The sequence below is a fragment of the Suncus etruscus genome, chromosome X (assembly GCF_024139225.1).
Source record: "Suncus etruscus isolate mSunEtr1 chromosome X, mSunEtr1.pri.cur, whole genome shotgun sequence".
Classification (NCBI taxonomy): Eukaryota; Metazoa; Chordata; class Mammalia; order Eulipotyphla; family Soricidae; genus Suncus; species Suncus etruscus.
The window spans coordinates 47,995,648-48,014,433 of record NC_064868.1 but is presented as its reverse complement, the minus strand read 5'-3'; the positions used below and the strand labels follow the sequence as shown (position 1 = coordinate 48,014,433).

The 18,786-nt window shown below is 36.1% G+C and overlaps 1 protein-coding gene across 7 annotated transcripts in view; it reads right to left on the bottom strand.

The window, feature by feature from the left end:
- KDM6A (lysine demethylase 6A) overlaps positions 1 to 18,786 on the bottom strand; it is a 126,003-nt gene that overhangs the window by 47,831 nt on the left and 59,386 nt on the right. For all 7 annotated transcript variants that reach the window (XM_049767152.1, XM_049767149.1, XM_049767150.1 and 4 more), the window contains exons 7-9: positions 15,574 to 15,628; positions 11,953 to 11,987; positions 1,272 to 1,365 (exon numbers count right to left, since the gene is read on the bottom strand). In XM_049767152.1, the coding sequence (XP_049623109.1) occupies positions 1,272 to 1,365; positions 11,953 to 11,987; positions 15,574 to 15,628 (184 nt within the window). The remainder of the gene's footprint in view (positions 1 to 1,271; positions 1,366 to 11,952; positions 11,988 to 15,573; positions 15,629 to 18,786) is intronic.

Sequence of the window (18,786 nt, the reverse complement as noted above, 5' to 3'; positions counted from 1 at the left end):
ACCTGCCTTGCCTGCAGTCAACCTGGTATATGGTTCCGAGTCACTCCAGGAGTAATTTCTAAGCTCACAACCCTGAGCATAATAGTTATAACTCCATCCCTCATCTCACCCCCCCAAATTAAGTTTTCTTTTTTTAATAATTCCTATCACGAAAGAGTTAAAATTAGAGGTCTGCAGATCATACATCAGGTAGGATGCTTGCCTTGTATGTGGCTGACCAGGGTTCAATCCCAGACATCCCATATAACCCTCAACTTCACCAGGAGTGATCGCTGAGTGCAGAGCCAGGAGCAATCCTTGAATACTGCTAGGTATGGCCCAACAACAGTATCTTGATAAAATTTAAGTTTAAATAATTTTAACATGGTTTACAAAGTCACATTTTATAGTGAAGGTGATAGTACATAGGGCATTTGCCTTGCACGTGACTGACTTGGATTTGATCCCAGACATCCCATATGGTTTCCAGAGCCCTTCCAAGAGTGATTTTGAACACATATCCAGGAGAGCAAGCCCTGAGCACTGCTGGGTTTGATTCCCCCACCCCCACTCCCACCCCACCAAAAATGAACTCCACCTCAAAAGTAAAATTTTGAAAATCATAGTCATATTCTTAAAAATTAAGATTTGTCCAAATACAAAGCAAAGGTAAAAAATAAAAACCTACCCAAATAACAAGCACTGTCAGAAAAGCGGTAAGATCAAATGCCACAAAACTTGATCGCTAAGGTTTTGTTGGTATAGACACATTATTTCTAAATTGTTAGGTTAGTGGTCTGAACTGTTACATACCTGTTCTGCATACCAGTAGCTACAATAATTAAAACCAACCTGCTAACTGCCACAGAGCACTGGTATCTTTCCCATTGGAATTGAATGCTACAGTGTATTATTATACAATGTTTAGATAAAATGCTTTACTTATCTATCAATGAAGCTTGAAAGCAAGCTCATAAACCAGTAAAGGACTTAAGCATAAGCATAATCATTTTTAATGCAACTATACTTTGTACGAAGAAGTTATTGAGTTCTTCCCCTCTAAAGTAGAAGAAAACAAAATTTAAAAAATTGAATGAACTAAAACACTAAAGAATTATGACAGAACAGTGAGACGAGACAATGGTTAAGAGAAAATATAAATATATGGGGTTTAGATTAATTCTACCAATGCTTTTAGTAAAGAAAGAAATAGATGTGAATCACTTCATTATTCTTTACATGTAAAAAAATATAAAGTACATATAATACACTAATAATATACTATTACATACCTAACTGCTGTAAAACAGTTGCCTTCACCTGTGCAGAAAGGTTTCCTGTCTGCAAAAGTTGTTCATAAGTTTCCTTTGCAGAATGATACTTTCTCTAAGGAGAAGAAATATAAATGTAAAAAATAAATAAAACTAATAGTATCATTGAAGAACTAGTTCATATGTAAGGATTTAAACAACTGATTTGTTAGCAAACTTAAACCAGCTAGAAGGAAAAATGGTAATTTAATTACTGAATGTTTATCACTAGATATTTGTTAATAATAGGTTTCAGTAAGGCCTGAAAAATAACGAAGTATTACTACAATACAATCTTTTAAAGAATTTGTCAAAGCTCAAAAATATATCAACCTATTGAACATAATGATTCCAACTTCACGAATATTGAAAGTGCAGAAACTTTTTTTCAAACGTGCATAATCTTTCAGCATAGAAACCAAATTCATCAGCATTATAATATGAAGAAAATATTCAAAAAATTTACAAAACCTGAGTAGAAAATTAGTTGAAATATTCTATAATAAAAAATTGCTATACAAACCACTTGACACCAGACTTCCCACAGTAGCAATCTAAAATTGTGAACATTTAATATATCATACTCAAATCTCTACATAAGTAAAACCGTTTACTCAACCCCCCCCAATTCTATGAATGAAATTCATTACTGCTATAGTTATATTTAATACAACTCCTTCAAAACAAAAGAAAAACATAATTATTATCTTTGAAACATACTTCACAGAAGAGTGATAATAGTGGCTTTTATTCAGCTCACTATAATACCTTTCTGGCAGAGGAAACAAATTCCCCATCCCCAAAGAAGCAGAAATAGAAAATTAGCTGTGAGCTCAGGTAATTTATTTAAACGATGATTCAATATTCACAAAATAGGCAATGCCTGATATGTATCTCTAGAATTGTTCTGAAGGGGAAATGAAATATGTAAAAAGCTATGTCAATAAATAGGTAGCTATAAAAATATACATGTCTTGGGGCCAGAGCAGTGGTGCAAGCAGTAAGGCATTGTATTTGCCTTGCACACGCTGACCAAGGACAGACCACGGTTCTATCCCCTGGTATCTCATATGGTCCCCCAAGCCAGGAGCAATTTCTGAGTGCATAGCCAGGAGAAACCTGAGTGTCACCAGATGTGCCCCCCCAAAATATATATGTACTATCTTACAGGGCCATAGTGATAATATAGCAGGTAGGAACTGTCTTGCACACAGCAAACTCAGGTTTGATCCTGCATATGGTCCCACAATATAAAATAAACCCCCAAATGTTGTGAGATCACCCCAAACCCCTTATTTCCAACCCCAGGTTGGATGCAAATCGAGTAACTGTAAAGGATTAATAAAACAAGCCAGTCAGGAAAAAATCATGGAGTCAGTGGCTCTTTCACCTGTGGTATTTCTGAGCATGAAAAGCCAAAAACTGCTCTTTCTTTATTAAACTAATCCAATACATCAGGAGGGAGAAGGTCCAGTCATCCAGGTGGGTTTTTACATATAAAAGGACTAGATGCAAAAGAAAGAGGAAATTGGAGAAACACTTTTGTTTTAAGTCAATAGCTGGGTGTCATCTTACACCCTAAAACCTATGAGGAGTGAAGTCTCAGAGCAGAGCCAGGAGTAAGCCCTTATTACTAGAGGTGTGTCCCCTAACCCAAAAAGAATAGTCTTTAATTCTCTGCACTACATATGTCTCCCCCTAAGCACTGCTAGGTGTGTCCCTTCTGCCCACACAAAGAATGTAATGTCAACAGGCAAGATCTGAAATAACCATTAAGTAGTAAATACATTTATTAGTCAGCTAATTTTTTTCTCCTTAACATGAACTTGGTTTGAAAAAGTTTGACAGTAAGGAACAAGTCATTCAGCTCAATTGTACCAAGTGATAAAGATGTGTTGAACACCTAGTACATAAGACTTGCCTGGACTATGGAAGTAGGAGGGAGAGGGAATGTGAAGGAGAGAAAGAGGAGAAAGGGAAGATGAGTGAGTGCACGCTCAAGAGAAAAAGTGAGAAAAAGAGTGAGAGAGTGAGATAGAAGCAACTAGGTCTGATCCCCCAAACGACATATGGCCCCAAAACCAAAGGGGATAAAGTTTGTTTATACATATATAATATGCATGTATGTATATATATATATACAGTATAGTATACTATAATAGCATATGAATAGCATAGGAAGACACTGGGGCTGGAGCAATAGCACAGTAGGTGGGGTGCTTTCCTTGCATCAACTCTGTTCAATCCCAGCAACCACATGTGTACCCCAAAGCCCACCAGAATTTAACCAGAACCCTGAATGCTAATGTAGAAATAAGTAGATAGAACTGCTAGGCATAGTCCCAGTAACCAAATATATATAATAGATGCTAATAAAATATGAAATATCGACTATAGTATATAAAAGGCAACATAAAAATCATTAGTTTCTCTTCCAAGATGTTTTTGCAGTTTTAAAGTTCTGCCTTCAATGTCACAGCAATATTCCACAAATATTATCTTTAATTTTAACATAAGATATAAAAATAGGTCATTATACAGTATTAGAATAACTGGTTTTCACTATATTCAGGATAATTCTTTTTTGCTTGTGCCTGTCACTCATGGACTGTAAGTACCTCTTGATTGCCCCTTACCCCTACCTGTTTCTCCACCCTACGGGGTGGTTTTTCTCTTCCTATTAAAGATCTTAGATCTCAGGGAGAAGCTGATTGTGATTTCAGTTTCCAACATAGTCTATCTGCCGACTGGTAGATACCTTTTGCACAAAGGTCAAATCCAGTGAATAAAAGACCTTCATATCAGACCCAGAAACACAAGCTAAATACAACACGTAAGAAAAACACTCCATGTCATTGAGACTAAAAGCATCTTCAAGGACGAAACAGCACTGTCCAAACAGGTTAGAAGCAGAGATAAACAGATGGGACTATTACTAAGCTGAGAAGCTTCTGCACCAGAAAGAAAATAGTGACGAGGATACGAAGGCCACCACAGAATGGGAGAAACCCAATAACCATCAGATAAGGAGGTAATATCTAAGATACACAAAGAACTGGCAAAACTTAGCAAGAGAAAAGCATATATAGCCCCATCAAACATTGGGGAGAAGAAATGAACAGCAACTTCCTCCAAGAAGAAATACAGATGGCCAAAGACTCATCACTAACCATCAGGAGGATGCAAATTAAAACAACAATGAGGTACCATCTCATGCCACAGAGACTAGCACACATCATAAAGAAAAAGAACAATCAGTGCTGTCGTGGATGTGAGGAGAAGGGAACTTTCATTCACTGCTGGTGGGAATGCCTTCTTGTTCAACATTTTAAGAAAACAATATGGAGATTCCTTAAAAAACTGGAAATTGAGCTCCCATATGATCCAGCTACACCACTCCTAGGGATATACTCTAGGAACACAAAAACACAATACAAAAATGCCTTCTGCACACCTGTATTTATTGCAGCACTATAACCAGAATCTGGAAACAACCCAGATGCCCAACAGATGAATGGCTAAAGAAACTGTGGTGTATCTACACAATGAAATCCTATGCAAGTATCAAAAAAAATGAAGTTATGAAATTTTCCTAAACATGGATGGACATGGAAATTATTATGCTGAGTAAAATGAGTCAGAGAGAGACAGAGAGACATACAAAATAGTCTCGATCTTCTTCTGCGGAATTTAAGAAAAATAAAAGTATGGTAATATCCAGAGACAACAGAGATAAGGTTTGGAAGGGATAGCCCATGACTTGAAGCTTACCACAAAGAATGGTGAGTACAGTTAGAGAAATAACTATACTAACAATTATCATGACAATGGGAGTGAGAGAAACATATGCCTGAAGGCAAGGAGTGGGAAGAGGAACATGGGGGTATTGGTGGTAGGAAGTTTGCACTGGTGAAGGGGAGTGTACTTTTATGACTAAAACCCAACTACAAACATATTTGTAACCATGGTGCCTAAATAATAAAGAAAATGAGAAAGGAAAAAGATAAATAGTGCATGATTCTATATATTAGAGATATATAGTCTTCATATATGTTAGTCAAGTTTTCAGAGAGAAAGAATAGTGGTTGCTAGGAATTTAGTGGAGAAAAATGTAGGTTAATTTCAGTTTGGAGTGATGAAAAATTTCTGGAAATGAATAGTGATTCATCAATAGTGTGAACAGACTTAATGATACATAAATGTCATTATATTACATTTTATTATATGTAAATCACTTTGAATAATGGGTTCTCTTTCTATTCCTTTTTTTTTTTTCTTTTGGTTTTTGGGCCACACCCCGCAGTGTTCAGGTGTTACTCCTGGCTGTCTGTTCAGAAATAGCTCCCGGCAGGCACGGGGGACCATATGGGACACCGGGATTTGAACCAACCACCTTTGGCTCTGGATCGGCTGCTTGCAAGGCAAACGCTGCTGTGCTATCTCTCCAGGCCCTCTATTCCATTTAAAATAAGCTGCATGATCAACAAGTATAGAAAGGATCTTAATATTACTGAAGTCATATTTAAAAATTGTTATAAACAGACCCTCAAACAAAACAAAGTGCAAGAAAGAATGAAGTTTCTCTCTATTGCTCTGGAATGACCTACAGGTATTAGAATTTTGTTTTGTTTTAGTTTGGTTTGGTTGTTGAACCATAACCCAGGTTAATCCTGGCTCTGAGCTCAGAAATCACTCCTGGAGGACCACATGGGATGCCAGGATCAAACCTGGCTCCACCCCAAGTCAACAGCATGCAAGGCAATTGTCCTACAGTGGTGCTATCACTCTGTCCTCTAGAACTGTTTTTTATAAAGCTCTGTAAAATTCCCCTGCAAAATGATCTAGACATGGTGCTTACTCAATTTTATTTTCTTTTATATGAAAATAAACCCCTTATAACTTTACTAACATTAATAACATTGATTTTGCTAATCTGCATGTCTCTGGAAATTAATCCATTTCATTTATATTTTGATACTTGAATAAAAGTCTCCTAAATAACATTTATTAAGACAGTTTCATGTATTGTTTCCATGGTTTTTTTCTGTGCATTTGTTTTTTTTTTGTTTGTTTTTTCGGGCCACACCCGTTAGATGCTCAGGGGTTACTCCTGGCTACGCACTCAGAAATTGCCCCTGGCTTGGGGGGACCATATGGGACGCCGGGGGATCGAACCGTGGTCCTTTCCTTGGCTAGCGCTTGCAAGGCAGACACCTTACCTCTAGCGCCACCTCGCCAGCCCCACATTTGTTTTTCTTTTTCTCTTTTAACCTCTTGATCAATTAGCTAGTGAATTTTTTCCCAGAATACATTGGTCTTGACCAAATAATTAGTTTTGTTGTTTTTCTCTGATGCTTATTTTCTTACAAAAACAAACTTCTTTTCCCACAATCTTGTTAGTGATTATTATTGGGGTTTTTTGTTTGTTTGTTTGTTTTTTCTTGGTTTTTGGGCTACACTGGGTGACGCTCAGGGGTTACTCCTGGCCATGCGCTCAGAAATCGCTCCTGGCTTGGGGACCATATGCGACACCGGGGGATCGAACCGAGGTCCATCCTAGGCTAGCGCAGCAAGGCCTTATCGCTTGTGGCACCACTCTGGCCCCGTATTTTTATTTAGTCTTAATTTATTTTGTTAACAATTCTCCTTATACTGAAAACCCTTGACATTGTGGAATCTAAGGTTATTATGAAATATTGTGTCTTTAATACCAGCTGGAAGTTTTCCATCTTTATTTTGATTTGCATAGGATGAATAGGGTTTTATAATGACTAATATTAGAAAGTTAGAAAAGCGTCTTAAAAATTAAAGGAAGTAGAGCCAGAGAGATAGCACAGCGGTGTTTGCCTTACAAGCAGCTGGCCCAGGACCCAAGGTGGTTGGTTCGAATCCTGTCGTCCCCATATGGTACCCAGTGGCTGCCAGGAGCTATTTCTGAGCAGATAGTCAGGAGCAAACCCTGAGCGCTGCCGGATGTGGCCCAAAAACCAAAAACCAAAAAACCAAAAAAAAATTTAAAGGAAGAATAAATAAATCTGTTTAGTATGTCCATGAAAAAGATATAACATAGCTATCTCTACATGTACTGACAAGGCATCATTTATAAAATATAACACTAAAATTAAAAATTGAATCAAGCTGCCACTTCAAATATATATGTGAAAATATTAAAATGAATTTTCTTTATAAATTTCTTGGGAAAAATATGCAAAAACCAGGGAAGGAAAAGATAAAAAAGGAATGAGTCAAATGTATCACTATCTTCTTTCAGCCATATTCATGTTGAAATACCATTCAGACAAAAGTGATATTTTAATAAAACTAAAAAAGAAGAAATCCTATATTTAGGTGGTAGTCTATTCAAGATAGTTCATTAAAATCAAGAAAAGATCAACTAATAATATAATTATTAGGAAAATATCTATGAGAATATATATTTTTTAATCTACTAAGAGAAGTTAAGAGGGAAATGAAATCGATAATATTACCAAACCAGAAGACTTCTACATGATTCAACAATCCAACTTCTGGATATATTTCAAAAAAAACCAAGAACTTCTGCAAGAGATGCTGGTATTCTCATATTTGCCACAGTATTGTCATAGTATAAAAATGGAACTTAAAAGATGTGGCATGAAAATACAATGGAATAGTATTCAGTCTTCTAAAAAAAAAAAAGAGTAATTCTCAACCTTTCCCCAGGAATGCCTTCCCCTTTCAGACCTGGACTTTCCTTCCTGTGCCTCTCTCTATTCCCAAAACACAGTCTACCATTAAAAACCTAGTCTGAAGGACTGAAAATAAGCAAGACAAGGAAGACACATTTATACTATATAACTTATATACTGACTCTCTTAAAAAAAAAAAATAAAGACTGAGTGGTGGTAAAGTCTGAATTCAAAACAAGAATAAAGAAATGACTGTTGTAGATGGTGGATGTAGGAGAAATAGAGAGATGGATAGTGAAAACATAAAAATCCTCAATTATAAGATTTAAAATTTAGTTCCATACAGTACTATTACTCCAGTACATAAAGTGATAAATAATGTTGATAACACAGTTATCATGTTTCCACCCAAAACAATGTTCTGGGCTTTATATGACATAATGGATGTACTAAGTAGAGAACTTCATTTTACAATAGATCATCACCTTATTATACTGCAGGGGGCAAAGAGATAGTACTATGGGTGAGGCACTTGGCTTTGCACACTGCAGGGATGTGCTCAAGCCCTAGAAGTCCACATGGTCCCATGACAATTGAGAGCAGTGATGCCTGAGCACAAAGACAGTCCTAAGCCCTGAGTACCATTGGGTGTATCCTCCAAGGAAAATTAAATTTTAAATAAACTGAAAAAATAACCCAAATCTAAATGCATGATAAACAAAAATATTTTTGGTTGGGGGAGAGAGGGGAACCACCCGGCAGTGTTGAGGAGTTACTCCTAGCTCTGTTCTCAGAAATTAATCCTGGCAGGTTCAAGAGAACATATAGGATGTTAGGGATTGAACCGAGGTTGGTTGCATGCAAGGCAAGTGCCCTATCCACTATGCTATCGTTCTGTCCCCTCCACCTCCTGTTCTTAAAGGGACTCCTTTTTGTCTTCTAAACACTTCTAAACACTTAATATTACAAAGTTGCTATACTTGCTAACACCTTTTTATTTAAATCCAACAAAACTCACTCTTCCTCTTCCTCCTCCAAACCCACCCACATAAATATATCTTTCAACTGTTTATTCCATTCAGTCCTCAGCATTTAAAGAGTAACAGCACAGGGAGATTATAATACCCTTATTAAGAAAGTATTTCAGGGGCCAGAGAGATAGTACAGTGGGTGAGGCATTTGCCTTGCACACACACAGATTTGAATTAAACCCAAAGTACCCCATATAGTCCCTTGGGTCTACCAGGAATGATGTCTGAGTGCAAAGCCAGGAGTAAACACTGAGCACAGCTGAATGACCCCCCCACCCACCCACCAAAAAAAATTTATTTTTCATTATAGTCTGATTGCTTAATTAATTATTTGAAAAGGCAATTTAAGTCAGGGTTCCCTTTTAGGGATTATGAACTGAGACTGAATTATTTCTATGTTGATCAACAAGAAGAGTTTATCCTATATTAAAAAAAAAAAAAAAACCTTTCTTTTGAAGTATGTAATACCTAGTAGTAACCACATGACTATTTTAGATTTAAAATTACATATACATAAATAAGATCTGTTCGAATCAGGTGGATCTATATAAAGTAACTGTGTATATATTATAGCAGGTGGACCTTTTATTTTTCTTAAAAAATTTTAACTATGGGCCCGGAGAGATAGCACAGCGGCGTTTGCCTTGCAAGCAGCCGATCCAGGACCAAAAGGTGGTTGGTTCGAATCCCGGTGTCCCATATGGTCCCCGTGCCTGCCAGGAGCTATTTCTGAGCAGACAGCCAGGAGTAACCCCTGAGCACCGCCGGGTGTGGCCCAAAAACCAAAAAAAAAAAAAATTTTAACTAAAAATAAAAATTATTGTTATAAGGACTGGGGAAGAGATCTTTTTATCTTTCCATATGCTTACAGTATTATCTACCAGTCATCCAACAATTAGATATTCTGCTATAAATTGTTCTTTTTGTGTTATCCAAGTGGGCACTCAAATTTATAAAGTGCAAAACTCAATGCAGGAAGGACTCTGACAAATCAGTGAGTTCACTCAGAACTAGAAAACCTGAGGGGGAAAAATTAGAATTTATCCTCTGAAAGGTATAGAGCTCCTAAGATAAGCAGAAGGAATTAGTAATCTCCAGAAAGATAATTATTTTGGAAAGAAAATTGATTTCTGTACTGCTTTGACTCAGAGGTCTTTTGCTGACTTACCTCATTCACTCCTAAACAATGAAATAAATATAACTGAGACCCAGCAGTTGAGTACAGGCAGGTAAAGACTAATCTACAACACAAATTACCTTTCAGACACACCTTTTTTTTTTTAAATCTAACCATTAGAGAAACTTCATTCTGTCCTTACTTTGTTTTGTTAAGATAAAGTCTATCTCAGGAAACCAGCCCCTGAAGGAGTTCACAGTTTGCTCTGAAGCCCACTAGTGGGCAATCCACCCTTGTCCTTTTCTTATAAATAACCCTTTCTTGCAACCATATAGACATAATGGTTGAATTTTTTTTAATAATGGTTGCTTTTGAGGACATTGAGTCCATCATTTAAAACCTGTCAGTTTATTACCAATAAAGATATTTCTCTCAACCCATTAAACAAATTTAGTAACTTTTCTGCCAGAGTGATAGCACAGTGGTAGGGCATTTGCCTTACACATGGCCAACCTGGGATGGTTCGATTCCTGGCATCCCATATGGTACCCCAGGCTTGCCAGAAATGATTTCCGAGTGTAGAGCCAGGAGTAACCCCTGAGCACTGCCAGATGTGCCCCCCCCCAAAAAAAAAGTAACTTTTAAAAGTACATGAAATCGGGGTCGAGAGATAGCATGGAGGTAAGGCATTTGCCTTTCATGCAGAAGGTCATTGGTTAAATCCCGGTGTCCCATATGGTCCCCTGTGCCTGCCAGGAGCAATTTCTGAGCTTGGAGCCAAAAATAACCCGAGCACTGCCTGGTGTGACCCAAAAAACACACCAAAAAAAAAAAAAAAAAAGTACATGAAATTACTGCCTAGCGTGGAGAATTGAAATCAACATATTAAATTTTGTTTCTATAGACAAGCATGTTTGGGACTTTGAATAGGGTCTGAGGGAATGGTTCTCATAGTAGCTCTGAAACAAAAGTTATGATAGCATTTACCCAAAAAGCTTTAAACTTTATTATGTAAGTTATGTATTAGGTAAATTGTGATAACCATATATTTAGTTTATCAACTTAGCCCTAATTTCTCACATCACTTACTAGAGTAAATGTCTGTTATAATTTTAATCATATAGCACATAAAAACCTGCCATATATAAAAACATCATGTTCTAAAATTAAACTGAAAAGATTTTCAAATATATACATACATATGATATATATAGATATATATGTACACATCAATCACTGACTGCAGAAATAACATCAAATGGTGATTGTGTCTGATATGCTTTTGAATGGACATGCAAGAATGTGACATTTCAAACTTAAAGAACAAAAAACAATGCACTATAGCAACCCATGTATAAACACTTTATAAAAGAAATTTCAGGGCCCAGAGATAGCACAGCAATAGGGCATTTGCCTTGCACAAAGCCGACCCAGGACAGATGATGGTTCGAATCACAGCATCCCATAAGGTCCCCATGCATTGCCAGGAGCAACTTCTGAGCACAGAGCCAGGAGTAACCCCTGAGCGCGTCTGGGTGTGACCCAAAAACAAAAACAAAAGATAAAGAAAAAAGAAATCTCAGCACTTCAGATCTTGAATATTAAATTTTCTTTTATTACAGTCACTCAGAACTACAGGAAGCTAAAATTTACCAGAAAAGTATATTTAACAAAACATCTTCATAAACAAGTCCTTTGTCAAATAAACTATTTGAGCAAAATAGTGACTTAGTATAAAATGCAAGAGGTTCTGCCTAGAGTTATATTAAATTATATGTATGACTGATTTAACTTGAAATGTGATGGTGAAAATTTTTATTTAAATATGGTAAAATTAAGATACTTACCTGGGTTTCATATAAGTGGGCAATGTGAAATTGAACTGCAAAGATGATGAAAAATAAAAATTAGTACAATACTTCAATACTTGGGGTAAATAAGGCAAAAGCATGAACTATAAATGGTGAAGTCTATACTATGTTTAATAAAACAGAATTTACAAACATGCTAAGAAGCCACGTACATTTGGTAATGGTCATTTTCAAATTTTTGACAATTATTGAAGTTAACATTAAAATCTACAGCAAGTGCTTATATTTTTTAAATTTTCAAATGGCAACACAAAGCAAATAGATAAAACATTCATGATGTAGGGCCCCAGGATGGCTCAGCAACAAAAGAAAAGCACTCGCATTGTAAACACAACAAGGCCATAACAAACTCAATCCCTGGTGCTGTTCATACACACCAAACACTGAACAGAAAAGGGGCAGATATAGGGGCAGGAGGGATAGCATAGTGGAAGGGCATTTGCCTAGCATGCGGCCAGCCCGGGATGGACTCTGGTTCGATTCCCGGCATCCCATATGGTCCCCTGAGCCTGCCAGGAATGACTTCTGAGCACAGAGCCAGAAGTAACCCCTGAGCACCGCTGAGTGTGGCCCAAAAACCAAAAACAAAAGGGGTGGGGGGAGATCTAGTGTCAAGGATCCTAACTATAAGAGTATGCAATCTCTGGCACACAGCCAGGTGTGTGAGAGCACTGAACGCAGGAGTGCAATTCCCAGAGAGCAAAAGTATTAGCACTATAGCAATCCCCATAAAGTACTATAATACTCTGTGAACATTACTTTTAAAGGAGTGACACCCTCAATCACATATGTGTTAGAATGACTAAAGTGGGGTACCTCTAGCAAGCATTGAGACAAATATGCAAGAATGACAGCAATCATCTTGCATGGTCATTGTTAAATTATGAAGAGATGATAGAAATTCAGCAACTATTTTCTGTGTTATTATAAGGGTCATCTTGATTTATCACTATACCCCAGTTTTAAAATATATTTTGTAATAACACAGAAAATAGTTGCTGAATTTCTATCATCTCTTCATAATTATTTTGTTTGTTTGTTTTTGGGCCACACTCGGCAGTGCTCAAGAGTTACTCCTGGTGGGCTCTGGGGGTCATTAAGATAGAACCTTGGTTAGATCCCAGGCACCCTATGTGGGTGCTCGAGCACTACCAGGAGTAATTACTGAACAGCTAGAGGGTGGGAATGACAGTATAGCTACCCACTTGTTCTGCACGAGGCAGACCTGAGTTCTATCCCCAGCATCCCAGGAGAAATTCCTTCGTGTAGAGGCAGGTGTGTCCCCAAAGTATCGCCAGGTGTGGTCCCAAAACCAACAAGTAAAAAGCAAAAAATTAATTTGGAACTTCTACATACAAACAAATATAATAGAAAAAGCTTAGATATAAAATGAAGTATATGTGATTATGCTTGACATGAGTACACAATAAGGAAAGACAGCAGTAAATGGTCTGGGAAATTTATGTACTCAATGGTTTTAATCAAAACAAACCCCCCCAGAATAGTCAAACCAATCCTAGGAAAAAGATGGCAAAGTTTCTCTTGCCCTCACTTTTAACTCATACTATAAAATTATAGTAACCAAAATATGTGATACGGGAATAAAGACACACATGCAGACCAATGAAATGAATCAGATCCCAAAGACAGATCCTCAGGAATAATATGATTAGCTAATTGGGAGAGGGTGGGGATCAACATCCAGCTACTATCAGGAATTACTCCTGGCTGTGTGCTCAGAAATTATATCCAGCAGTGTCGGTAATAGAATCTGGATCAGTCTTATGAAAGGCAAATAAATGCCCTATCCGCCTTACCACAACCTGTGATCAGCTAATCTTTGTTTGCCAGAGGAGCAAAGAGTATGAAGTGGAGTTAGGACAGACCTCAATATTTTAGAAGAACTCCATACTAGGAAAATATAGTTTACAATACTTTTATTTTCACAAATATGCTTGTTACTGTATTTTTTTCTCTTTTTAAACTTTCTTTTCTTTTTCTTTTTTCTATTTTTTAGTAATTTTCTCTCACTTATCTGGAAATAAATGTATTGTGATCAACTATATGATGCATTTTCTTTAAATAAAGAAAAAAGAAAAAGTTTATTAAAAAAATAGAGAAAAACAACACTTGGTAATATTGTACAGTGTATTTGTACAAGGCCAACTTGGCTTTGATCCCTGGCACCCCATAGGATGGTCCCTCAATCATGCCTGGAGTATGACCCCCAAACTAAAAACACATAATTACCAAAGACAAATGAAATCTTATTGGAAGAAGATGGTCAAGGGCAGTATTTTCAATTATAAGATAAACAGTACTAGGAGCCAAAGTGATATATGGCCAACCTGCATTCCATCCCCCCTATCCCAAATGGTTCCCTAAGCACCACCAGGAGTAGTTCAACAGTACTAGGGATGTAGCATGCAAAATGATGTCTGCATAACACTGCTGTAATATCTAATAAAAATCTAGTTTTAAATAATAAATTTTATTTATTGTATTATAACATAATAACAATGTTTCATCTGTAGAAAATACTTTTTTTTGCATTTTATCTTTATTATATCTATATGAGGCAATAGATGTCAACTAAATTTATTGTGGCAATTTATTCACAATATACCTAAGAACAGTTTTGCAACACATCTAAGACCTTTTAAAATAAATCTAGCTTCAACTTAATATCCAAAGTCTTTATTTTCTATAAGTCTTACTGATACTTCTGTTTATTAGTGGCTACACCCAGCAATGCATAGACCTTACTTCTGGCTCTGTGCTCAGGGGATCCTATGCAATGCCAGGGATGTACCTGATATTGGCCCTGTACAAGATAAAAGTCTTAATCAGGATGCTCCTGACACTGATAAACAATTCATAATTAACCGAACTTTCCTGTAGAAAGGAGCCACTGCGGTAATGCAGCAGGTATTTTTGCAGCACACAAAGCTAACCTGGGTTCAGTTACTAGCATCTCATATGAACGGACCCCAGAACATTGGATTGTTCCCTAAACACACATGTGTGTGACCCAAAACACCAAACAAACAAACAAAAAAAGAAATTTATACAGAAGCAGAAACAATATATAAAAAACAACTATTTAAATAAACTGCATTTTTGTTAAAACTTTGTGTAAAACTGTAACTAAAAAGACAGAAAGTCTCTCCGTAATTATCAATAATTTTAATACAATACATCTAGATTAAATATATTCAGTTTTCCTCTAAGACTAGTCAAAATACCCTGGTCCTTAATCATGTCATGTGTAACACCAAGCAAAAATAATTAATCTTGTTCATTAGTGCAAGTTAGTTTTAATTCAGCAGCCTAGTTCTGTGGCAAATGTCTTTTAGACAGGTTATTCACAATAACTTAAATGACATGTTGCTCCACACTTATACAAGGAGCTTCAGGAACCAATACAGTTAGAATCAAAAATTATAGAAGAAAAATACTGCACAGGAATTACCAGTCATTAATATTAAGGTTGTATCAATTATTGTTGTTACTACTGCTGCTACCACCACTACAACCACCACTATTTCCATCAGACAATCTGAATAAATTTAGAAAACCATGTGATTTAATACTTACTTTCAGCATTGGACAAAGTGCAGGGATTACAGTCAACCAAAGCTAACTGAAAATGCTGCAAGAAGAGATTGAGAAAATTAATACAATAAATTGTCATAAAAACATGGCTTGAAGTAACTGTTTAAAAGAATAATGCAAGTATGATATACAAAACCAATTAGCCAACCAATTAAAATAACTTTAAACATTTATAGCTAATGACAGATTGTTGGGTTATTTTCTTTTTGGTGGGGTGGGGTGCCCATACTCACTGATGCTCAGGGGACCATAAGGAATGCTGGGGATAAAACACGGGTTGGCCACATGCAAGGCATGTGCCCTATCTGCTGTATTATCAATCCAATCCCAGGTTATTTTCTTGAGACAGTTAACAATGAAGACTTGGGAAAAGAATTAATTTTATCAAATTATCCTATGTATGTTTTTGTCTTTATAATATTCAAAAAATTTAATGTTCAAATTTTAATATTTAAATATATGAGTCTTAGTTATGAATGTAAATAGAACACATCAATACTTTTAAAACAGAAAGTAAAACTGTTAGTGCTGGAGCACCACCACTTAAAAAACTATGTAAACTTTAGAACAAAAAGATTACCATAAAAGACTAAAGACTAATAAAGGTTAAACTGTCCTTATTAATGATATAATTATTAATGTACTTAGTGCCTTTTAAAACTTGGAATGCCACTAAAAATTCAACCAGCTTGTTATCAAGGTCGGAAAAGATCACTGTTCTTTCAGAATGTATCTATTATCATGTCTAAACAATATAAAATACGCCACTAATAGGTTACAACAGTCTACCCTATAGATACACATTAAATTCCACGAATAACACTAATTTCTGTAAGGTTTATTTCTTTTTGAACTATACCCAGCTATGCTCAGGGCTTACTCCTGGCTATGTGCTTGGAGATCACACCTTGTCACGCTCAGGGAACCATAAGAGCTACAAAGGATCAATCCCAGGTCAGCTGCATGTAAGCCGAACTCCCTACCCTCTGTACTCTCAGACACAAAATTTAAAAAATATAAATGATCAGTGAGAACATTGGATCACATCTGACTTCTAGTTTGTCAAAATCAAACATGCTACATAATTAACAGAACATAGGGAAGAGGAAATGATTTAGTATAGTGTATGTATTGTATGTAGAAGACGGGTTAGACCACCATCAATTACCATACTCCCTCCACTAAAATTTGCAGAAGATAAATAAGTACTAAAGGTAACATAACAAAATCCTCAGGATAAAAACGTTAAAGGTCAAAGTGGTACAGTGCTTGTCTTGTGATAGTACAGTGGGTATGGTGCTTGCTTTGCATGTATCAACCTGGATGCAATGCCTGGCACCTAATATTGTCATTCAAGCACTATCAGTTGTTGTTATAGAGTACAGAGCCAGGAGATATCCCTGAGCATCATAGGGTATCAGCTCCAAAAGTAAAGTTATTTTCTTGAATCCCCTCTAAAATTTCCTCAAATGTGTATTTCAATTTTCCAAAACACCACATTTTAACAACAAATTAATCAATAGCCAAAGCACAAACCATTTTTTCCATTGTAAGTACCAATAGCTAACAAACTGTGTCACTGGAGCTTCAGGAAAAAAATGGTGAGGGAGGGTCACGAAGGGGAGGTACTATGGCCATACCTGGCTCTCCTCAAGGTTTACTCCTGACTCTAAGCTCAGGGGTCATTTCTGGGAGCTTTGGAAACCATATGAATACAAGGGATAGATTGAAGAACCTGGATTGTCTATATGCAAGGCAAATGCCCTACCTGTTATCTCTTCTTCCCAAAACAACTTTTCTTTAAAAATCAGCTATAAGAAGAGCTTTATTTTTTAAATTGTTGGACAAACTGAAAATTGATATATTTAATAATACCTTCTGAATGTAAACTCTCCCCCTAAGAACCTACTTTCTTATCAAAAGAAATAATCATCACTAAGTTTGGAGGCAGAACAATAGTACAGAGGGTAACATGCCTTGCATGTTTCCAGCCGGGGTTTGATATCCAGGACCTCATATGATCTCCTAAATTTGCTGAGAGTGATCCCTGAGATCAGAGCCAGGAAGAGGCACTCAGCATTGCCAGGTATGGTCCAAAAACAAAATAAAAAAAAATCATCAGCAAGCTTTCAGTACAATTATTTTCACACTAAATTAAAACATCTGTATTTGGTCAACTAGAATCCTCAGAAGAAAAAATTAGTATCTGTTAAATTGGTTTACAATGAAAGATTAAGGTACCATTTGGAACACATTCAATCATGAATATCTATTATACGCATAGTCTAAATTTGAAGGTCAATAGTTAAGAGTTCTAATATTCTGAACAAGCAGACAACTACAAAATGATCATAACCCAAAAATATCAAATATTTCATCGACTCAACAAATATTTATTGGTAGCCTATAATTTTCTTACCATAACATGGATACTCAGGGGACGCAATGGTCAAGATAAGCAGGGAGAAAAATTACTTTCCATGGTCAACTGAATGAAAGAAATAAATCCAACATCTGAATACTTTGAGAACTGCTTGTATTTTCCTTGGTCTAATATACTGAAACATTTGCTATACTATCATAGTAGCAATAAGATATAGACTTCTAAGAAATGATAAACATGAGTATAAATTATGCTTTATAGTCATTCTTTTTCTCTATACAGCACCACATAATCAGACAGATTATACATAACTAAACCTAATCTAGACTGTTAGCACAAATTAACCATTAAATAAGAAAATAGATCTTTTAGAACTATGCTATTAAGGCATAAAAGTCTGCAAATCAAGAGCCTTAAAGACAGCTGTATTTTAGTTTTATACTGAAATCCACAAAGAACATAGAGATGTCTGACTTTAATTATTTAGACTCTACCCTATATTTCATCAATATATAATCACTATTTGAGGTTCAGCACTAATACCTGTCCGGATTATTTCTAGAATGTTTTGTGTAATCATTAAGACAAAAAGCAGAAATGAATCAAAATTCAAACCCACAATATCAGGAGACTGTAAACATTTAAAGTAGCAAAGATAAAGAACAATCTTTTGGCAAAAATTTATACACATTTTAGGAACAAAATATTTATACACAGAAAGTGTTAGTCATCATTCAAAGAAATTAAGACACAAAAATGCAAAAATATTCCAATTTTTTGGGTTAATTCCAATCTGCCAATCCAATGTTCAC